General features: G+C 35.7%; 1 protein-coding gene across 1 annotated transcript; it reads right to left on the bottom strand.

The window, feature by feature from the left end:
• Positions 1-742: 742 nt before the first annotated feature.
• Positions 743-24,272, bottom strand: LOC149207884 (uncharacterized). Its single transcript, XM_089398167.1, has 5 exons — positions 24,150-24,272; positions 23,868-23,882; positions 23,628-23,687; positions 9,443-10,330; positions 743-805 (listed from the first exon to the last, which is right to left on the bottom strand). Exons 1-5 carry the CDS (start codon positions 24,270-24,272, stop codon positions 743-745), a joined length of 1,149 nt encoding a protein of 382 aa, XP_089254293.1.
• Positions 24,273-25,222: the final 950 nt, after the last annotated feature.

The following is a 25,222-nucleotide window of genomic DNA, read 5'->3' as shown; positions in this document are numbered from 1 at the left end:
ATAAAATTTTAACTATGCTAACAAAATAAATCTCTCAAGTATGCTCTCCTTTTGCACTTCATGTGACCTAGAGGATTAGAAAAAGAAATTGTTTTGTTAGTATATCATAAAAATGATTTAGCTACAAGAATGCAATTTTGCAGCTAATTTCTTTTTTCATGATTTGATTTAATTCAATTTGATTTTTCAATAAACTTTAAAAATAAAAAAATAAAACAATAAAAAAAATAAAAATTCAAATGCATTTTTATTTATTAATAAATTGTTTTGTTTAAATGAAATATATATGTATATATTTTTAATTTTAAAAAAATGTAACATATATAATTTTTAAAACAAAACATTTACCACAAAAAAGAAAAAAGAAAAACACATAAAACAAAGACAACCAAACATAAAAAACAACCACGCAGCTCTTCAAATCCTTCAATACGAGCTGCACGTATGGTGACTGCAAATTTGCTGATAGATTCCAATTTAATTTGCGCCTTTGTAGCAACGTTAAACCCCAGGAGTTCTGAGAAAGGCAGTCGATTGGGGGTTATGATTTGAAAGTCAAAACTTCTGAAGAATGCTGCAAGACTTGCAAATCCATGTGCAAAAATCCTTACCTCTATAATGCAAGAGTTTTCTGCGGGATTACAAAAATGATGCGGTTAGATTTCTTCAAAGCATTGTCCCATCTTTTATCTCATTCCAGATTTCGAGTCCCCCAGAATTGTCTATAGGATGATTGATATAGTTAGATCTTCCCTTTTCCTTTGCTGGAAGACATCCATGCAGCCACAAGCCCAACCTTCAAAACCTGCAAATCAAAAATCACCGAAACATTTCTAGAAAACGCAACAGCATAAACACACGATTTTAAAATGCAAATTCTGAGAAAACCGAGGCAAATTAGACAAAAATGAGACATGGGTTTTCTCTGGAACGGGGGAAATTAGGTAACTCGTGAGCGATTTTCTGGATTTTGCAACCGTTTAGGAGAAATCCGAAATTGATTTTTGCAGAAAACGTAATTGCCAGAAAGCGTAACTGTCTTGACACTTGATTTTAAAACGATTTTTTTTAGAAAACCAAGGCGAATCTGAAAAAACTGGGACATGGGTTTTTCTAGAACGGGATGAGTTTAAAAACCCAGAAACCATTTCCTCGAATTCCTAACTGTTCGGGAGAAAATCATGGTTCTTTGGGACCCTATTTGGTGACTACGTGAGGAAAACAGATTATTTTTATGCATGAGGTTTTGCTGGCAATAACACATTTAATTCACTAAGACTTCTAATCAAACAATGACTCTTGCTCCTCCTCAAAATTTCAATAGATTTACCCTCCTTACATCCTTGAACACTTGGAAGAAATTGCTAACTTAATGTTGCACCCATGTGTATACTCGTTTCATCATGTGCTAGTGTAGTCAGGGAGTGATTCTGTTTTGAATGCTATGAAGCATGAATACACAATCAGTGAATTCAGATTTGTGGTTGATACATTAATATGACTTGTGCCAGACATGTAGATAGCGACTGATGTGATATGTGGATTTCTAGGCAAAACAAAGGAAGATAATTTCAAGACCACTATTAATCTAATTAAAGAATACAAGTTTTTGCATGTTCACATTTCACATTTTTATCCAAGGCTAGGAACACCAGCTGCTAGAATGAAAAAGGTCCCTACATCTGAAGTAATGAAATGAACAAAAATAATTTTCAAAAATTGAATAAAAGAAATAATTTTATTTGTAAAAAAAATAAAAAATAAAAAATAAAAAATTATAATATATAAAAAAAAATGTGATGATTAATACATATACAATCAATTTATTGAAGCAATTTATAAAGGGAAAAATACTTGCAAGCTTTGATTGAAATAAATTTATTTTTTGTACAATTACTTTTTCAAATTTTTGTCGCTTCAAATATTTTGACAGCATGTTATTTTTATAGCACAAATGACGATTCAATAATGGCTTGCAAAATAATTGGAAAATTATTTAGATGATTTATGAACATCTGCCATTCATATTGTCGCTGTGTATTTTTCTATGAAGTTTTAACTTGCAGAGCACAGCAAATTTTGTGATCCCAATTGTTTTACGAAGTCATCCGACAATAGGAAGTTAATTTATTTTTCATGGTTATTTCTTAAAAATGGATTGTTATCGATATAATGAATTGGGTTGAATATAAGACTTTTGATTTTCCTTATTCTGTTTCATTTGACATTTTGTGTAAGAATGAGAAAGGAACTGATCATTTCTTTTTGAACACACTTATGTTCTTTATGTCAAGTTTTTTACAGGTTTGGGATGATTGAATAATTGTTGAAAAAACCAATTGTGCGCACAATTGGTCTTCAAAGGACCGATTCCATGAGAAACACAAGAACAAGTCCATCTCCATATCCATCAAAACCATTACCTTTCCTCCCTTTTGAATTATAAATCCAACCAAGCAATTCAAAGCAAGCCACAATCATTTTTCCCAACAAGAGTTAGTTGTTCATTTTCCTTTATTCACATACACTTTCCGCCTGACCCACAAATAAAAGAAAGAAGCTCACTTACATGCTTATTGCCCATTGTCATTATTATTTGCCATTGTCATCTTCCATTTTTATTTTTCCTTTCCTATCCTTTTTTATTTCACAAATAAACCCCACTTCAATGCAAATTATTGAGTCCATAGTCTTTTGAGTCTAAAATCCTTGCAAAAACACCTTAAGGCTTTCATGCCTTAATGGCAAGTCCTCATGCCGACGAACAATGAGAATACATCAATGTCCCTTATTCATTGGATCTTCTAGGTACTCGACAACAACAAAATTATTTGTACTTAGCAAGATGTGTTTGGGTATCTTGACTCTCATTGTCATCAATGATGAGAGTTCTCGTGTTGACTAGTGGCATCCATTAATGGCCACTAAGTCAATAATTTCCTGCTATGTTCGACATCATAACATTTATTCACGTAGAGGAATTGTGCCAATGAGTTTTGAAGACATGAAGACTATTATTTTCAACTTTTTGGAGCAAATGTAGAAGATATGCAGATACATAACCAGATGATGGCTGCAGAATCAGACAACAGCTGCAAAACTAGATAGTAGCTGCAGAATCAGACAGCAGCTGCAGAATTAGATGACAACTGCAGAATCAAACAACAGCTGCGGAATCAAATGGCAGCAACAAAATCAAAACTATTTCGCAGCAGATTTAGCAAGTTTTAATAAAAGCAAATAAAAAGTCATCTTAACTCTTTTCTCCATGACTTGTCCAACCACTTGAAGAAGATTATGATCAGAATTTTGCAGCCATCACACATGTAGCTCATCCATTTCTAAAGGGTAAGTTAAGGTATGTCATTTCTAACTTTTTACCATAAAATTCCTTGAAAAGCTAGCATGATAATTTTTGGAAAAAAAAAATTCTTTTCCTCATCTCATAAAATTTCTAGTATCATCAGTTGGGGGGGGGGGGGGGGAGAGTACATTCATATTCATATTTTTCCATATTCATATCACATTCAAAAACCCACATACTTTCAAAAGATATTAACTATTACATTATTGTTATGAGCATACAAAGGCTTGTCAAAAGTACTAAAAAGATAATTGAACACAAACACAATCATGGTTGTCACACAAGAACCAACTATGATGCAATCCAATAAAGATATACTTTGCAGCAATAATCAAATTATCATTATGCAAAGTTCAAAGATAAAAAATGAATGAAACAACAAAATATGGTTGTAACACAAGAACTAACCATGTTGTAATTCAACTAAAATATTTTGTAAAAGTATGAAGTTATCAAATGATATCATGCAAAGTTAAGTCAAAGTTCAAGGATAAAAAATAATTAATGTAATAGATTGCATGAGAACATGCAATAGATTCAGTTGGGGGGTATGTTGGGCCTTGAAATTGTCATTCACTTCCATTACATTTTCACTTATATTTCCATATTGTCACCTTCACTCCACCTCTATTTCATTAAATTTACCTTACCATTATCATTATTGGGTCACATTTATGTTTTTCCAAACTTTATTAATTCTTAGCATTTTAAAGTAAATTTATGGTTAAAAATTAAAAAATAATGTGCATATGCTTATACCTAACAAGTGGGATGAAATTGTTGACATATGTAGGTCAAAAGGAAGCTTCTAAAAGACCCTTATGTGGCCTCCCAAAACCAAATTCGAATTTGAGTGGAGAAGATCATGGGATCATGAGGATATGTGTCTTATCATTTCCTATTTGTATTGAAACTCTAAGAAAACATGTGTCTTATCATTTTGTATTCTGATTGTAACTCTATAGATATAGGGAGATATTCATGGACTCTCATTAATGAGATAGCTTCTCATATTTTTGTATAAATAGGGGAAGTTTTCTCCTATCATTTTAGATGTGAAAAGTTGGGGAAATGCTCTTGTTTTGAATATAGAATTTGGATTTGGCACCATGCTCATGAGTGATGTTCACTTTGATTTAGTTATGCTTGTATTTGGAGCCTCTCAATTTTCCATCCCTCGTGCTTTTGGATTGGCCATCTATAATGTGTGAAATTTATTGTTTTTCATCGATTAAAATTTATTGCTTTCATAGATTAAGTTTTATTTATTTCATATCTTTTCTTGTGTGAGAGGTTAAGAGTGATTGTTTTTATTTTCTTTCATAGATTAAGATTTATTTCTTTCATACCTTTTCCTGTGTGAGAGGTTAAGAGTGATTGTTTTTATTTGCTTTCATATGTAGAGGTTAATAATTATTGTTTGTGCGTTCATTTCATATCATGTGGTTTTGATTATTCATTTCATAGGATCCTGATTTGATAATGCATACATGACCCCTTAGAGTAGATTTCATTTCATGCAATTTCATTTTTGAAAGAGTGGTGTGCTTTTCAATTCCCGCAAGTGTGGTAGATTAAGACTTCAATTCCTGCAAGTGTGGTAGATTAAGATTTCAAATACCGCAAGTGTGATATATTAAGATTTCAATTCCAAACACGGTACTATAATTTCCTTTGAATTGATTGTTGAATTAGATTTGGTTTAGTAGTTAGATTGATATAAATTGGAAGTTAATTTCTAGCATATCTAGTGCACGCATGCTTCGCAAGTTTTACGAAGCCCCCCGGTTGACAATTAAATGATAGGTAATTAATTTGCCTCAACGCCTACTATTGTAAAAGTAATCATCAATCAATTATTTACTCAAAGTAAGTAGGGTAACTCATTACCTCATATGCATACCCTATGGGTTTGCATCTTTTTCTCTTGCTCGTTGCAAATCTCCTATTTCTTCACTTGTCCTTTCCTCCATATGCAATTATTTTAATCTTCTCAGCCAGTTATAACTTCCTTTAATCATTATTCAATCCCCAAGGACTGTGATATTACTCTAATACCACTTGATGCAACCCTTCTAGCTGCTCTTGATTTATTTACAACTCAACGCATCCAATCTCATTCTCTATATGTCAAAACTAGACAATTTGTCCTCATTGTCTTAGTTGTTCCCTTCACTGTGGTCTAACTTTCCTTAACTCGCGACCTTACTTATTTTACCTAAACTCCCATTGGCCAAGCACTCCATCCCAATTGCAGTTCTTTACCTTTGTGTGACCCTCCAGATCGATAGGATTGACTCCTCCATAGGAGTCAGTGGTCAAAATGTCTACCGACATGTTATCTATGTCTCGTTACAAGCCTAGCCTCCTAAGCGCTTGGACCTGGCTTATTCACACCATATTACCTTAGAAGTGACCACAAGCTTCACTTCAAGTCACCTGACCACCTTGATTTGGGATCCAGATTTGTCTAGGGGGTTTCAAGCTTTTCATGTCCTAGATCGAAACCTTGAATAGAACCATGAGTACGGATCTAAGCTAATTAGGAAACATTTGGAGTCCTAGGCTATCAAAACCCCCAAACTTAGCTTATATCCAGATTTAGCTAGATGTCCAAACTCACTCGATCCTTTTAGAGTATATGCTTGTTAGAACTTCTAGACCTCCAAATTATCCTAGAGTGGACTTAGCACCTTGTGGATCCTTCATTCATGTATTTATTTTGATATGTGTGTGTTGATCGTGGTCGTTGATTGAATATTGAATGTGGTGTAGTGGCATGTAGCATTATAATTGCATGATCGAGGAGTAACTCTAGTTAAGAGTGAAGAAGTGTCTCGACTAGGTCCTAAGGAATGATAAAAAAACCACGGTCTAGTTGATAAGGTAAAAGAAGTGCACTGGGCCAAGAATCAAGAGATGAGTTATTTGTGTTGATAGAAACAGGAGTGTTGCACCAAGCATTAGTTGTAGAGTAAGGAATGAAGTTGTCATTTAGGACTACTGGAGGAATAAACCTTAATGCAGGGTGTGTGAATTGAACAACCTTGGAGATTGACGAGAACACTGGTATGCATATGGTTAGAGTACCAGTTAACTCCCTAGTAGGATTTGATTGAAATCATGAACAAGGGGTCCATTTACAATCCATTAAGAATAAATAGGAGTGAGTTGGTTTTGACAGAGAGGAGTAAGGAGGTAGATGTGAGAGCAGCTAGTAAGGATGTGTTAGGAAGGTGTTACTTTTTTTTACTTGATCCCCAAGGCTTGTTATGGAAATAGGGTTAGAAAAAATTCATTTATATAATTTTGTATAATTTAATTATGACACCACCATTACATCCAGCTCATCGAGGGATTTCTAACGATATAAAATTCACTGAAATTCGAGCTTTGGATCAAAAGTTATGAATGTTAGAAGTTTTGGCCTATTCAAAGAGGCCATGTCATCACATTACTTGCATGGTGGCCTTGTGACCTCCACTAAGATCACATGACCCTGTCGTATGAAACCACTTCAGAAAATCACCGGTAACGTAGACCTCTCCCAATGATGGTCTTAGAATTGGGAAAGAGGGCCTCACAATTAATCTCTGCCCTTGATTACAGAATGGCAGTTTGGCACTAATCCCAACTATGGACCCCACCCTCCATTAAATAATGACCACAACGGTGGGGGACAATCACTTTCAACCATCAATATAATGTCCTATGGATCATGATGTTTTGGCCCTCACCCGTTTATAAGTTAACAAGGGTGTATGGTCTCAATGGTGTGAGGTGGATTGATTTTAAAGTTCCACTGTTGCAACCATTGGTGGATTAGCTAGTTTTTTTTTATTACCCGACTTCATAGTTGTAACCCGTAAATCCTAGTAGTGGGCCATGGCCTGACCGTATGGTTGCACACTTTGTTGGCACCATTTGTTTCACAGTTTAATCAACATACATAGGAACCCAATAGTGGGAAATGATGCATGTGATTGATGGGCCCACCCCAACATATTCCTCACTAGATTAACAATCTTAGCTTACTCGACCACCTCACTCCTTATTGGTGTCGATGCTCCAACTATAAATTTCACATTTTTGTAGTTCCATCGTTAGACCAGAACTCTCCCTGTTGTCATCAAATCAAATCTTACTCCACCTACCTTGGTGGTGGTCGATCATCCAACGACAAAGTTCTAGGAGGATGAAACCATACCCGAATTGGTTGATCTCTCATCACTCCCTTTAACATAGTAACAAGAATCAAAGGTGTTGATGGGGGGTGGTGGATGGTCATCCCATCATAATACTTTACAACATATCAACCATGGACCATTGGCCATTGGCCTATCCACACTCCACTCTTCCATGCACAAGACATTTGTTTCACTATTCCTTGAGATAATAAGTGAAAAGAACATCCAGTTCACATGATATATATATATATATATATATATATATATATATATATATATATATATATATATATATATATATATCTGATTACTAATTTAGAGAATATTATGAGCACACTGTATTTCTTATTTGTCTATGCGCATTATATAGAATTTAGTCATACTTAGTATTGTTGTTAACTTGTACAGTTCCTTTTAAATATGAGGTTGCGTTCCACACATTTACATTATTCTTATTTATTTATTTATATAAGCAAAGTGTCACCATGTTCATATATGGATTTGGGAATCATTAGGAAATTCTATTTCCCCAATACCTTAAAGTCACCACCGAGCTCTATGGAGACTTACTAAATTCAAGGATGTACCCCACCAATAATTTTATCATCCTTTATCATCCTTTGTTATTTAGGAACATATATTTGATAATTGCGATATATGGGAGACAATACATAGTTGGACATATCCTAGCATGTTCCCTCCACTATCTTCTTATGTCCAATATTTAACATATGGAGTGAACTAATATATCAGTTCATATCCATAGAATGGAGTCAATACACTCATGGTTACCTTTACATTTTTTCTCTTATTTAAACATACTCTATCATGGTTATAACTTAAAGATTTCAATAACCAGACATAACCATTTAACCATACTAATAAGGGACCCTTTATTCATTGGACGCTACATTAGAATATCCAATCTAGAATTCGTTTATTCATATATACAATACAAAAGTTATGGTTGGCATATTCTAATTCCTGAACAATCCTAAACGTTAGTCAATGGATTAATACAAAATCAATGCCCTTTGGATTCACTTGGTGGGTGAGGTTCCACAATACATGTGTAACAAGGAGCGGTCTATGGAAAAATGGTTAGGAAAAATGCATATCATGTTGTGATCATATCTATTTAATTTACATTTAAACTAAGCAATTTCTTTTCTCTTTTCTCCCATGTTATGGATTTGTTGCTCGCACTCTTTTCAAAATAAACTTATACACATGTAACGAATTTCTATTTTATGTTAGATGATCCAAAAATAATTTATTATCATAGGTTATAAAATTGAAATAAAATAATTATTAATTTAAGAAATTAAATTAATAATTATTATTCTAGAATGATTAATTATTTAATGGAGACAATTAGAAATTAGTATATTGTTGTAACAAGATATGACTCTCCATATGTGTCGTATCTTAGGCTCTATTTTAGGAGATTAGTTAGCTAGTTGGTTTGAATAGCATTTAATGTAAATGGACACTTGTTATTTAATAAGTGATCCATAATTAGAGGTAGTTAGGACATGGAGCTTATAAATAGCTCATTGCAAGAGTGTTTGGTTGTTCGGGTGTAAACTCTTGCAAATCAATTATGTAATTGTTTTTCTGATTAATAAAATTATGTGTCTGAGGACACTTCTGCCATTATTGTGGTATCAGAGCTCCAGTAATGCAGCTGATGTGAAGAAGAGACTCCAGATCTACAAGTTCTTGGAAAACTCCATTGAATTGATCAACAAATGCTCGGTATGGAAATTATCCAGTTTTTTGTTTAAAAGAAAAGAAGAAAAATCTATTATTGATTTTAGTTTTTTTAAATCTGAAAATATTTGTTATTATTATCAAATATTTGCCTCTGTTTTATTATTGAACTAGCGACCTCCCTTGCGCTACTCGTAACTGGGAAGGCTTCAAGAACTGGTCTTTTCTCACCAAAAGTACTTGAGACCCTGAAAATTGAAGACTTGTACTCATCCTCAGCTTGACTTGTGCTGTTTACGCTTCTTGGATTGACTGCCCCTACAAGAAGTAGAATGGTCAGTGCTGCCAGAAGCCATTCGAGGTAGTGGACACCGATTATATGGCCAACAACCACTAGGGTGGTAAGATGAGATCGGGACTCCAACGGTGGGGAATCTTTTAGCACTGCAGGCTCCGACACACCATTACTACCCTTCTGCCTCTTGCAACGGGAAAGCTCATCTCTCAAAACTGTATTTTCAGTGCAGACAAAGGCAATTGATCCTTGAAGTTGATTACAATAATTCTCCCACATCTTGCACTTGGATTCAAGACCTTGAATGTAGGATTTCCTCCTTTGCTGTGATTGAAATGCAGCTTCTCGGTTATTGATACGTCTTAATTGGCGCTTGGATTCGAGGATTTTATGATCTTGCACCCCATGGGCCCGGGTCTCAGGAACCAAACCGTGAATCGAACTCTGCGACTCTTTGTTATCAACACTATAGCCATCCACAAGGGCGGTTCCCTCGGTAGTTCGGGGGCCATGACAATTCGCATCCACCACATCGCTGCTGTTGTTAGGGAAGCTGAAGAAGTCGAATTTACAAATAAAGCTGTTTAATGTGTTCCCTGAAGGGGGGACTTTTTTAACCCATCTATTGCTAGATGCGTTGCACTGAGCCGGGTTCTCCTTTGCCACTTTATATTGAATGTGTTGAATTTTGTTTGTCCATGAGAAAGCCAGCAAACCCAACGTCAAGCCAGCGTGAACCAACTTGCCAGCAACAAGCCAGCGTGAGCCAGCCTGCCAGCAACAAGCCAACATGCCAGCAATTAGAAATATTTTTTAATTTTGTAAATATTTGGAGAAATAAGGATTTGTAAAGTTTTGGAGTAATAAGGAGATTTTACTTGTAATTTTTTAAAGAGGATAACTATAACTCAAAGTAATTTTACTTTTGGGGGGGGGTAACTTTTTTTTACCAGATTGTGCAAAAGCACCATTGTAAAAGTCAAATTTTGAAAGTTGCCTTGTAAAAATTTGAGAAATTGACTAGAGCCAAGTGCAAAGCTCAGTCAATTGTCTCCTGTTTTGATGACTATTCGAGGGTCAAGGCCAAGCCCCGATAGATCGTGTTTTTTTGCGTGGTGTGTTGTGTTGACTATCTTGTCCTTTCTGTTCTGATTCTTGGTGCTACGCTTCAACGCTAAAATGTCTAAGCTGATTAATTTGTTTTCTGATTCTGACAAACTAGAAGGCACCAAATCTTATAAAACATGGCATCGACTCATCGAAAGCACACTCATTTACAATGAATTATGGCAGGGAATATGTGATGGAGATGTTAAGCCGAATAAACCCACAGATGCAGATGCATTGGCAAAATGGGAAATCAAGAATGCTAAAGCCTTAGCTCTTATTAAATCATCTGTGAATGATGAAATGTATGTCCATATAGAAAATGCTTTAGATGCATGGACTGCTTTGAAAACTTTTAAAGACCTCTTTGATACTCAGCCTGAATCAAAGAAGGTTGATCTACAGTTAAAATTGTTGCAACAAAAATTAACTGAAGATGGTGATATTCTTGAATATCTCTCCAGACTTAAGAATATTAGGCAGAAAATTATTAATGCTGGTTTTCCCGCAATTGATGATAGCTTTATGGTCACAATTGTAATTGCTGGGCTTCCTTCTTCCTATACGCATTTTTTAGAGACTTTACAAGTAACTGGGAAATTAGAAAAACTAAAGTTTGATGAACTTTGTGAAATGTTGAGTCAACATGATAAAACTTTTGGGAAGAAGAAGAAAGTTGGTGAAGATGTTTTCTCACAGAAGCCAGCACTAGTAAGTCATCAGCAGATAGTTCTCGAGGAAGAGGCAGATGGAATCAGAATCAAGCAGCACATAATCGAGGTCGAAGCCAAAGCAGAGGAAACAATTTTAACAGAGGAGGAAGAAATAATTTTCAAGGTAGAGGAAACAACCAAGGAAGAGGCAATTTTCAAGGACAAGGATATAATAGTCAAGGTAGAGGACAATCTCAAAATAGAGGTCAAAGCAGAGGCAGAGGACAATCTTCAGGAAGAGGAAGAGACTTAAGTCAAATTGTGTGTCGAAGATGCAACAAAGTTGGCCATTATGCTGAAGATTGTCGAACATCACTTAATAAAATTCCCAAGTTTCAGCAGCATTCAGCACAATTTGCAAATGATCAAGATGAATATAACTCAGAATATGTTTTTACTTCCTCACCAGCATCACAAATTTCATCTCATCTTAGAAGTGACTATGAAGATGCCTAGATCTTGGATTCCGGGGCAACTCAGCACATGACTTGTCGACGTGATTTTTTCTAGAATTTTCAAGAATGCCAACTTAATTCAATTTTTCTTGCTGATGATACAAAACATACTCCTTATGGAAAAGGAGTAGTAAAAGTTTTTCTCCCTGACATTGGAGAAAAAATGATTTCCAATGTATGGTATGTACCCAGTTTCAAGAAAATTTTTCTCTCTTTAGTCACGATTCGACAAGCAGGACATCAGGTGATTATGGAAGATGGTTTAGTGAAGATTAATTCAGTGAAACAGAACTTGAAAACAATCATGATAGGTTATGAAGATGGAAAGCTGTTACGGATGAAAGGGACAGTTATTCCAAGGCATTCTGATTTTGCAGGGGCAGTGACTACAGGTATTTCACCTATGAGACTATGGCATGTAAGATATGGAAATTTGAATTTTGACAGTCTTTCTCAATTGTAGAAACAGGGAATGGTTAAAGGACTTCCCACATTCAAAAGGGAAAATGCAAAATGTGAAGCTTGCATTTATGGCAAACAAAATCGAGAAAGTTTTCCAACAAGTTCATGGCGTGCAAACAGGTGGCTACAACTAGTTCACAGTGATGTTTGTGGTCCACTACAAACTTCATTTGGTGGTTGCAAATATTTCTTACTATTCATTGATGATTTCAGCAGAATGACTTGGGTTTACTTCTTGAAGAACAAGTCAGAAGCATTTGATAAGTTTAAAATTTTTCGCCAACTTGTTGAAAATGAAGTCAGAGAAAAGATAGGTACTCTCCGGACGGATAATGGGGGAGAATTCACTTCAAATGAATTCAAAACTTATTGCAATGAAAATGGCATAAGACGACATCTCACTAATGTTTACACTCCACAGTAAAATGGAGTAGTCGAAAGAATGAATCGCACTTTGTTAGGAATGGCGAGATCCATGTTAACTTTCAAGAGGTTAAGTCCAACATATTGGGCGGAAGCAATACATACAGCTGTCTACTTAAGAAACAGATCTCCAACTGCTTCTTTAGACGGAATCACACCTTATGAAGCTTGGTTTGGTTTCAAACCTCGAGTTAAACATCTTAGATTTTTTGGGTCAGTGTGTTATGCCTTAGTTCCGAAAGAAAAACGAACTAAGCTTGACTCAAGAAGTTTAAAATGCACAATGATTGGCTATTTTGATGAGAAGAAAGGGTATCGTCTTTTGACCAATGGAAAATTCATTGTGAGCAGGGATGTCATTTTTGATGAAACAGAGAGTAAGAGTGCTGAAGAAATTGAAAATCTTCTTCACAAGTTAGAAACCAAAGGAAGTAAAAGAAATGGAAAAATGCAAAGTCAACCAACTTCACCAAATTGGTATGAACTTGATTTTCCTTCCTCTGAAGATGAGTCATCCAGTCCATCTACATCAACAACATCATCTGGGTCTTCTAGCAGTTCATCCGCATCTCCAAGCAGCAGTAGTTCTTCTGACAGTGATTCTCCACATTCTTCACCTGAACGACGAACATCAGTTTATATTAATCCTCTTTACAATGATGGGGACTTTACAGAAGCGCAAACAAGTGAGAACCAACTTCCGAAATGGGCAGTTCAACTTTTGAAAGATGTAAAGCCTGATGAACAGAATAAAACTGGCACCAGAAGGACACATAGAAGTGAAGGCGATTTTGCCTTGATAGCAAATGATTTTACTGAACCTTCCACATACAAAGAAGCGATAGAACATAAAGAATGGCAATAGGCTATGGTTGAAGAATATCAAGCAGTAATTGATAACAACACTTGGAAACTTGTTGATTGTCCAGCAAATGTTAAACCCATAGGATGTAAATGGGTTTACAGAATTAAGTATAATCAGAAGGGTGAACTTGAAAAGTATAAAGCACAACTTGTCGCAAAGGGTTTTGCGCAGTAGGAAGGCATTGATTATGAAGAAACTTTTGCTCCAACAGCTAAATGGAACACCATCCGATTAACACTTGCATTGGCTGCTCAAAAAGGATGGAAAGTTCATCAAATGGATGTGAAAAGTGCTTTTCTCAACGGGGATTTACAGGAGGAAGTGTATATGACCCAACCACCAGGTTTTGAAGTTGAAGGACAAGAACATAAAGTCTGCAAATTGATCAAGGCTTTATATGGATTAAAACAAGCTCCCCGAGCTTGGTATGCAAAGATGGATGAATACCTTAAGAAAGTTGGTTTTCAACGAAGTGAATCTGATGATACTTTGTATGTGCAACAACAGGGAAAATATCTGGTAATTCTTGTTATGTATGTAGATGATTTGATCATTACTCGCAACCATGATGATCATATTGCACAGGTAAAAAAGGAGTTACATGCGGGTTTTAAGATGACAGATTTGGGATTACTTCACTACTATCTTGGAGTTAAAGTCTTCCAACGTCCACATCATATTTTCATTTCTCAAAGTAAGTATGCAACAGAGGTTCTTCAGCATTTTGGCATGCAGGATTGCAAGCCCGTTCTTACCCCCATGGAGCAAAACTTGAAACTTTCAAAATTTGAAGGGGGGGAAAAGGTGGACAGTACAACTTACAGACAGTTGATTGGCAGCTTGATTTATTTGACAAATACTCATCCTGATCTATCTTATGGAGTCAGTACTCTTTCACGTTTTATGCAGAAACCACAAGACAGCCACTGGAATGCAGCCAAAAGAGTTCTTCGATATATCCAAGGAACAAAAGATTTTGGTCTTCTTTACACAAAGACTAAAAATTTTGTACTTGGTGGATATTGTGATGCCGACTTTGCTGGGAGTATTGATGATCGAGCATCAACATTAGGTTATTTAATGAATATGGGGTCAACAGCAGTATCTTGGAGTTGTAAGAAACAAGCTACAATGGCCACTTCTTCAGCAGAAGTAGAGTACATTTTAGCATGGGAAGCAGCATGTGAAATTGTTTGGTTGCGCCGAATTTTGCAGGACTTGGGCATTTCTGAGGCAGAAGCTACATCATTATTCATTCACAGCGAGTCAGCCATCAAACTTGCCAAGAACCCAGTTTTTCATTCAAAGACAAAGCATGTGGACACCAAGTATCATCATATCAGATCTTTCATTGCCAAAGATGTCCTCAAGCCACTTTATTGTCCTTCCAAAGATCAGATCTCTGACATTTTCACGAAACCGCTTCGCAGAATAAAATTTACTAAGTTCAGGGATGAAGTTGGTATCTGTTGTAATGTATCTTTGGATCATAGGGGGGAATGTTAGATGATCGAAAAATAATTTATTATCATAGGTTATAAAATTGAAATAAAATAATTATTAATTTAAGAAATTAAATTAATAATTATTATTCTAGAATGATTAATTATTTAATGGAGATAATTAGAAATTAGTATATTGTTGTAACAAGATATGACTCTCCAAATGTGTCGTATCCTAGGCTCTATTTTAGGAGATTAGTTAGCTAGTTGGTTTGAATAGCATTTAATGTAAATGGACACTTGTTATTTAATAAGTGATCCATAATTAGAGGTAGTTAGGACATGGAGCTTATAAATAGCTCATTGCAATAGTGTTTGGTTGTTCGGCTGTAAACTCTTGCAAATCAATTATGTAATTGTTTTTCTGATTAATAAAATTATGTGTCTCAGGACACTTCTGCGATTATTTTAAGGTCCAAGATCAATGAATGGTGTCCACGCATTACTCGGATGAGCTCCCTACCGACTTATGCCACCTCTTCCCGCCCATGTGACATCCCTTACCCCTTCACCTGGTCAATTTATGTGGTAATGTACCGTGGAAATGTGGGCAGTCAGGATTCTTTCATATTGATCCGATGGTGTATTCTAACCCTAATCTTTTCTAACACCTTTATCCTTCCTATTCAACCCGCGACACTGTTGGAGAGGTGTCTTCCAACAAGCTCTTGGTCGCATTTCAATTCCTCCTACTGACACCGAGATGGAAATATGGCAGCGCATAGCCTCGTGGTGGGATGATGATAATAGGTAAGCTACACTTGAGATTATTTTGTTCTGTTATTTATTACTTACCCGAGTGAATCTTCATTTGGTATAGTATGGTTAACTCGTATCTATTCTTGCAATTTTAATAATAAAGGTGACAAAGAAGCAGACCAGTGGAGGAAATTTCTCTCCGTTCCTTCCTCAGGTAAGGTTCTAAATCATTTTACCTGTTCCCTGGTCAAAGAAACAATATATTTGTATTGTAAGTTTAATTCTCTGTAAAAAGGTCAAATCTTAAAACTTCTATGTTGTTTGATTAAAAAAAGAGGAATGGGAAGTAGTGAATCTTTTGTTGTTGGTGGTTTTTTCGACTACGACAAAAGTCCTAGGTAATTCTCTGCCTTACTTTCAGTTAGGTTTCACTCATTGGTAACAATAACTTCCTATATATTGTTCCTTTGTAACAATCCTCTTTTCATGGCATACATGAGTGGAAAAAAATTCATCGCCAACTTACTCCTGTAAATACTATCTAATTCTCAACGCTCAGGCTTTAATTTATTACATTTCATTGTTATTTCTTTTAATCTCTGCATTTACTCCTTCCTAAGGTAATTCCATCTCTGTTTCATCATTTTTTTACGTCTATGCTGGTTACACTCTTGGTAGCTCTTGGCTAACTACACCCACTGGTTTCGACAAGTTCCTAACTTGCATTAACCCTCTCCAGGTTGGTGATTTATGCTTGCCCTTAGAGGAATCTTCTTGGGTAATTAAGTTGGGTTGTCATGTGTTTTGGGGAATTCAAGCACTAGCTAGAGGTGTTTTGTCTACAGAAGATATTATCTTCTAATTCATAAGGGGATTTTTGGTTCTATGATCCTAAGTATTGGTTATATTGTAAGGAATTTAGGAGATATTGACGGTCATGTGACCGTCCCTTATGCCTGTAAGTTGTTGAGTACTTTGGAAGGAGGTTTTTACTTCTGAAATGACTAGTATAATTTTATTTGCATTTTTCTGAGAGTGGATATATTTTCAAACTATTACACAAGTTATGGTTATTCGTGATACTACACTTAACTTATCTCGAGGGAATATCTTAATATAATTCATCCTTGCATTTAATACTCATTTCTACTCAAATTTTGGTAATGATGGGTTTCAGTTTTTTTTCCCGGTCCATAGTGATTTAAATTGTTAATTTCTTTATAAGTTTGAACATTTACTCATTTCCAAAACTTCATGTTATATACTTCTTCTTGTGTTTAATGAAAATATGATAAGTTATGCTTCTCTATGTACACGGTCTATGTATAATAATTTCCAGTAAGTGGGTAGAATTAGCTTTGTAAATAAAGAAGAGAATACTGTCATTTATTCTTGCTTCTTCCACCTTCGGATTATATAATCTAATGGCTCTTGTAATTGTTTTCTCTTTCCATCAATTAGTGAAGAATATACCATGTCACAGCTCTGCGCTCATTGTGCAATAGTGGGTTGATCTGGATATGGTCTCGCATTAGCTCTTGGTAATTTAGAACTAATTATTTCATTACAAGATTTTTCTTGAGGGTGCCTACTCATTCCGGTTGGGGTTGGTTGGGGTTGATCAAATTCTTCTTTTAAAAAGAAAAGTAATCCCATTTATCATAACTTGACCTCATTTTAATTATCCCTAGTCTTCTACCGAGATTGCAAATAATGCATAATATTTCATTCAATTATATTAATTTAGAGTGACTCTCATCAACCAACTACTGTCCACCCAGAGTGGTTATGAACCTTTAGTCTAACCTGTGTATCGTAAGTTAATTTATAGTTTTGGATTTTCTGTTGGTAATCCAACATCGCCTTCTCCACAAGCTTAAAGTCTCACCAGGCATCTAATGTATTGTTTCCTTTTCAGTTTCTTAAAGCCCCCTTCAGCGGGTTTCGATCGTATCCTCCAATTTCCTCTCGAACCATAATCACCATAGTAGTCTATCACTAGTGTACTATCAAACTGTCACTTTTCGTGTTAAATTATTTGGAGAATGATTTTATGTAAGTTTTGGTTATCCTTAATGGACTTTGTTCATTAACCAGATTAGAGTGTCAGGGTATATACTAAGGTAACTTCTGAGTAACACATTACGTTCAATAGCTCACTAAAATATTCACAGGTAATTTCCTTCATCTGTAATTATGAAAAATATCTCCATTCTTGCATGTAAGGAACCTACCTGCTGAGTGATGACTCACAGTAACACAAATTTTCACATCGCGTCCCTATACCACTCTATCATTATGATCCAAGACTCAATTTCTTTTTAAAACACCTATACGCATAAAAAGACCATATGTATAATAATCTTTAATATTTCTTCCATTGTACATATTTATTTAACTACGCAAACACCCCAATTCTTTCTTAACAATATTCAGTAAAACAAATTCATTTAATTACACACATACTTTAAGTATATATTAACAATAATCATGAAAATTTCAGTCTTTCATCTATTCATCATATTTCATAGACATAAAATTATTACTACAAAAGTAAAGGAAATTTCTAACCAATTTCTGTCTAGAAAATTCACATGGGAAAACACTTTCCACCCAACCTTGAACGGAATCCTCCCATTCCCCCCGAGCCGAGATGTACTTGCCTGGAAGGAACAACCTCTTGTTGTTTCAATTAATGTATTTTATACATTTTTCCCAACATAATTTTCCTTAGCGGCATCTTGCCTTACATGGGTTTGCAAGCCCAGTGGCCTAGGTGTTTTTTTTTTTTTTATAGCCTACTTTTCTCTCCCGCAACGCTTCCTTCTTGATTACTAATTTTTTGTTCTCGCTTACTCATTTTTTTCTACAACTGAGGGATTTAAGGGAAAAGTTAGCTTGATCCTTATCTACTACATGGGTTTCTAAGTGTTTGCAAGAATCTCTTACTCCAATGATTATTTTCCAAGTAATTTCCAGTTTCCATTTTTATTAATAAAAATTCACTTATTACATCATAATATTCCATTGTTTATTCAAGTCAAATCCGCTATGGTTTTCTAAAACTAGAAAAATATTTACATAAAAGCCGAGAGGTATTACAATAATATGGGCAAGGTCCCTTCACATTCTTCTCTAAGCTTGTTAATACTACCCAAGAAATGATGTACCAACTCACTTTAGAGCTATAAGCCCCTTTCATGGCCCTTTTTAACCTCTCATTCATAATTCATATATCCCTCAAGCACATAAATGATTAGCACATAGGACTACATAATTGCATAGGGACAACTAGAGTGTTTCCTCAAACATCACAAATCTATTCAGTAAGGTAAGCTAGTAAGGTAAGCTATTTAAAACATAAGCCCTTCTTAACAAGAAGAGAGCTCCATACACAATTAATCACATTATTCATGAATTACACACCCATCTCATATTAAAATGTAGAAAATAATTATATACTAAACATTTTTTTTTTTACTTTCAATTATTTATCTTTTTATATAATGTTATTATAAAATTAAAATAGAAATTGAGATATTTTATTTGTGATTGGTATTGATTTTTTTTATTATTTCTATTATTTAATTTGTTAATGTAAGTATTATTTTATTATTTTTAAGGTGACCACAAACTCTCGAACAGTTCCTCGAACAATTCCAAACATGGAAGTGTTCAATCAACTCGATCAACTCAACTCTGACTCAGGCTCACTTGACATCTCAAACTCCAACCTGTAGCAGACCATCAACTATCCCCCCTTGTTGGATACAAGGTGAGAAGTACTCTCCATCACTATAATGTTGGTCATCACTCTCGAACATATGTAAGACAATCAAACTGGAAACCAAATCAAACTTATATTAATTGATTTCAAACAATGATGTACAATGTGTACATATTAATACATACAAGAAACAATTGAATTAGTTCCCGGGTCTTATTGAACTCCAATAACTACCCAAAATAACCCTATCATTAACCCTGAGGACTAATTGTCTAACAGTAAGCATTTTAATTCTAAGTAAAGGAAACAATGGATTTAAATGTTAGAAGTTTTCTATTTCTTTTGTAATTACACTACAATTTTAGTGATGGAATTGTTGACGATATCACTATTTTATAAATTAATTAATTCTAACTTTTATAAATTATCTAATTTAAATTAAATAATATTGTTTTAAAATTTTTAATGATTTTTACATATAATTTATTAAAATATATTTATTATAATTTATTAAAATATAATTATTTTTGCATACTATTTATTAAAATATATTTATTAGGGTTTATATTCCTAGGGTTTATAATATTAATCTTAGTGTTTAAAATTAATCTCTTTGGTTTATAATCCCTCGGGTTTATTAAAACCTTGCATTTGTAATATTAACAAGCGATTGAGCTATTAATCCATTAGGTTTATAATATTAACCACTTGGGTTTTTAATATCAATAATCCCTTAGGTTTATTAATTTCTTTGGTTTATATTTTATTTTTGTAAGCTTGGCAGATCCTTTCTATTTCTTTTCAAAAAGGAGACATAGTTTGCATACTCATCCAACAATGTTAGATGGCCTCAACCCACCCATTGGGAAACCGACTTTGTTGGCCATCTAACCTCATTGTAAGTCATCCAAAATTTAAAGGTTCTCAAACTCTAGTAGTGCCATGTAAGTAGTAATATCTTTGTTTCTCCTAATATCTATCTAACTATAACATAAGCATAAAGACTGTAAACCCATCATATGGTCCACACAAAATAAAAAAAAAAAATACCATGTTAATAAACCTATTACTCCTTAGAGGAATCAATAGGTGTCTGATCTTTGGTGCTAGAACCCAACAACTTTGTCTAAGGGAGACAAGGGATGTGCTTCTCAATTTGGTTGAGGCGAACATTTTGGAGTTGAATTTGGTGTTGGATTAGTTGAAATTCTTTGTGAATTTCCTACAACTCAAACTCATGTTTGGGTGGCCTAACATAACTGGATCCTATTTATTTTGCCACTATGTTCTTGTTGTTTTGGTCAAAACTCTGCATTTTAGGGAGTGGAGTGCATCGTACTGCACGATGTTTTAGGGGCTTCGGGGAGTACCATTGTATTTGGACTATGGTATTTTAATGTACTCATTGATGTAATTAGTATATATAGGAGAAAATATGTAGGTCGAAGTAATGAATGAAGATAGTAATGATACAAGCATAAGGAAATCTCTTTGTAATCTATTTTGGGTCTTTAAGGAAAGGCTCCACAACTGAGTGTGCAGAGGCCTAAAGTCTGCAGCTGAGTGCACAGAAACCTGCAGCTAGGTCTGCAAGTTTAGGAATTGTATGTTGTTTGAAGGAATTAATATAATAAGTATAGTTTTGATGGACATAACTTGTATATGATTATTATGTATCTTTAGCTTTCTGTTCAGTATTTTAGTTATATGTTGCTTCCATGCAGTATTGTTTATGGTTGTTAATGGCATGGTTAAGTCGATAATCCAACTCTACAAAGTAATCTATGTATGTTAAGGATAAAATAACATAAAAATACCACATCACATCATCCCTCAAGGCTATAAAATCCTAGTTCTGCATCCGCCCATAATCACTTTGGGTGAGACTACGATCTGATTGCAGCTCATTTCTGAGAGGGTGAGTGATTGAGGGATTTGTTGGTGGACAGTAAAATCAGAACCTGGATCAACCCAAACTAAAGCTAAAAAATGGTTCCTTTGTTGGGACCGAGATCTATTTTAGGGGTATGTTTATGTGGCATCCATTTAAGAAGGAAACCCAAGAGTGGGTAGAACGGAAAGAACAAGAATTTGTAGATCAGGAGAATAGAATCCCTCGTCTGTCATCTAAAAGGTGGTTATAGAAGTATATTATTGAAGACCAATACAAAATCTTCTTCGGTTCATTTCATATTAAGTTGTACAAGTGGATATTAAGGTTGACCGAGAGAAAAAACCATTTTAAAGGAGACGAACTTAAGGAGTGGACTCCTGAATTGATACAACGACTCAAGAACACTGACAATAGGATCTCAAGAGCTGTTGATTTATAGATTGATAACATCTTGGGAAGATTGATTATTGAGTTTAGGTAGACTCAATTGTGTCCTACAATGAAGCAGAACATTTTTTTCAAAGGATCGTAATGTATGTTCTTGAGATCTTTGATACTCTAGACTAAGATGTTTTTATGTGAAAAGGGACTTTTACGAATGGAATCAGATTATTAGATTACTTATGTTTGGAGGAAGATATGAATAAGAGACTGGAACAACACGAAGTGGGAGAAGATATAGAATAGACACTAGAAAGAGATCTCGTGGCCAAGGTCTGAAGACTTTCATAGAAACTAACTACAGCCCTTTACTGAGTGGATCTGAAAGTGAAGAAAACCTCCCTGAAAACCCCAAAGTAACTTCGCAATATTCACCCTTCTAGTCTGAAAGTTTGACGAAGCCAAAATCTATCAATATTCATGGTAATTTTGGTTTTCCCCGTCCCCCTACCCCCCTAACCCCACACCCCTCCCCTTATGAATACCCCTACCCCACCCCCTCCCCCCCGAGAAGGGATATGGCCGATGATATTAAGCTACCTATGTTTAAAGGAATTGGATATGAGGATCTAGAACAATTCTCGTTTTTATGTGAAGCAATATGGACAACAAAATAGGTCCATGATGAAGATATAAAAAAGGTGAAACTCATCACAACATTCCGAGATTGAGCGTTGACGTGGTACATGAAGTATTCAAGCAATCAGATCATATCATTCATAGATATTAAAACAATGTTGGTAAAAGAATTTAAGAAGCTGAAATCTGAGTCGCAGTGTATCATGGAGTTAAAGGAGATCAAACAAAGGCCTACTGAGTTTGTTTGGGAATTTGACTAGAGATTCAAAGTATTATTGGATCAGGTGAGCTTTGACATAGCTCCACAGCAGCATAAGGAATGGTTCATAGTTGCGTTGTTGCCACATATCAGGTTTCCTTTGACACAACAGAAGATAGAAACTCAAGCTGAAGCTTTAGAATTGGCGATGAAATTAGAAGCTTCACCTATTGGAGATACTGATGTAGGTATGTAGAAGACTTAGGGTTAGCTAAAAAAATCGACTCTAAAGTTACAAGATATGAAGAAAAGTAAGGAACTTAAAGAAGAAGTGTGGTGTACCAAATACAAAACGGAAGGCCACTCTAAAGAGAAATGTCCACTCTTAAAAAATTACATGGCTAGTGTGTTGGAAATACTGAGAGGGGGAGTGAATGAGTATTTCTTATCTTTAATTGTTCTAGTGATTGCCAAAACCATATATAGATATGTATATGTATACACAGAACAAAGAAATCAACAGCTGGAATTAATGCTTTTATTAAAACTCAAGATACTGCAATGAAATAAATACAAGTATATATCCGATTGTGAATAGTTGCTAAGCTCCAACTTGGACTTCAGTGAGGCTCCAATCTCCAGAGCACCAACTCTGTTTTGCAGTGGTTCTGCACTTAGGAGCACCTACCCCTAATGACTTTAGTACTGTTCAGTTCTGAGGCTCCAACCTCTTGGGCTCCAACCCAACCTTGGTATAAACTGGTATGCTGCTACACTCTATTCAGTTGAGGTTCTCTCACTCCTACTCTCCTGCCTCTGCTGCTTCTACAGCCTCCGCTGCTTCTGCTGCCTCTTCCACCTATGTTGCTTCTGCTACCTCACGCTCTAGTTCTTCCCCACAACAACAACACCAACAGTTCTCTGTTTTTATTGTTTTATACATTCTCATGCCTTTGTCCATTCGTTTCCGCTTACTCACTGGCTCTTTGGCTTCCTCCTCACCTGCTTCAGCTTCCTCACCACTGGCTTGTCTGTTGTTGTAGCTTCCTCCGTCTCATCATGCTCACAGGACACATTAATTCATAAGAGAGTGCCAAATAATCCATAGGGAACACATCTCACTGGTTACGACTGTAACAATGCTCCTTTAACAATGATTGTGGGCATGCACAGAGTTCAGCTTCATTTAACGGATAGCCCTGTCTAATCGCAATTGATTTCGCCATGAATCACCCTATTTACCTGACGTTCAGCTTTCTAAAACCATCAGACATAGCCATCGTAAGCCTTTCAGCTTAAAACCACCCCGCAAGCAAAAACATGGTTACACAGGAAAATATATGAAAAACAGGTGAGAAACACTAATGGCGGATTTCAAATTTAGTTTACCCGCTTCTATTCCTGTATCGGGTCCATAGCTCCATCGCAATTGGCAAATTTAACATCCCTTCGAGACTAGCAACATAGTGGATGCGATATTACATTGGACCATGTTGCAATCGGACCATCGGGTCTGTGACTTACATCGCAATCGGCGCTCGGGAGAGTGTAATTCCTTTGTGTATTGTTGCGATGGGCGGATGCGATATAGCATTCAACCATAACACAATTCCGCAGCGGGTCCGCACTTGCAATCACAATCGGCATTCAAGACTTCTAGGGGTCCTTTATACATTGACCCCATGACATCGCCGATGGCCGACGAGCCAATCCTCCAGCGAATGCGATCTAGCATTAAGTTGTGTTACAATCGGACCATCGGGTCCGTGTTATAATCGCAATCGCATGTTCGGGGGTGACCACTCTTTATTCATTGCGATTACCACGGATGCGACATAACAATAGGGTGCGATATAATAGGACCATCGGGTCCACATACCTTATCGCAATCAGAGGTTTCAGGTGTGACACTTAATGAACCCGTCAATATAATATACTGCTCTGCCTCTGATAGTGTATTTGTAATATGTATTCTATGGCCTCCGTTTGCATTAAACACATATATATAAGGTTACGCATATATATAGGGTTTTCTCCTTCGATAATGCATTTGCCTATTCATATATATATTCTCCACTCCTTTAACCTTGCATATATAAAATGTTCCGTTGTTTCCTTTAACCCTGTGTATATATATATATTGCTCCTCTAATGGCTCTGTCTGCTTCCTCCAATGGCTGTTTGCATCCTCTGTTGCTCTGATGGCTCTCTACGTCGTTTGTTTGCTCTGTCTACACCTCTGTTGCTCTGATGGCTATGCTTGTTCCCTTGCTACTCCGATGGTTGTTTATAGCTGTTACCTGCACACATATAATCTCTCCGATGACTTATTTGCATGCCTCCATTGGCTCTGTCTGCTCTTTCCACTGTTTGCTCCTCTGGTGGCTCTGTCTCCTCCTCTTGGCTCTGATAACTCTATGTGCTCCTCTTGGATCTGTCTACTCCTTGAATATTGCCATATTGACATCAATGACAATCTATGTCCAACAATCTCCCCTCTGTTATTGATGGCAATATTCTTTTGCTCTCTCTCCCCCTTTGACATCAATGGCAAAGGAATGCATATGGACTCCCCCTGTCAAACTGCTCTCCCTGTC

Source organism: Pinus tabuliformis, chromosome 1_2, assembly GCF_031772625.1.
Source record: "Pinus tabuliformis cultivar Carrire ecotype Pingquan chromosome 1_2, CPIR1, whole genome shotgun sequence".
Lineage (NCBI taxonomy): Eukaryota > Viridiplantae > Streptophyta > Pinopsida > Pinales > Pinaceae > Pinus > Pinus tabuliformis.
The sequence above is the reverse complement of the archived record's forward strand: the minus strand, read 5'-3'. Positions and strand labels throughout refer to the sequence as shown.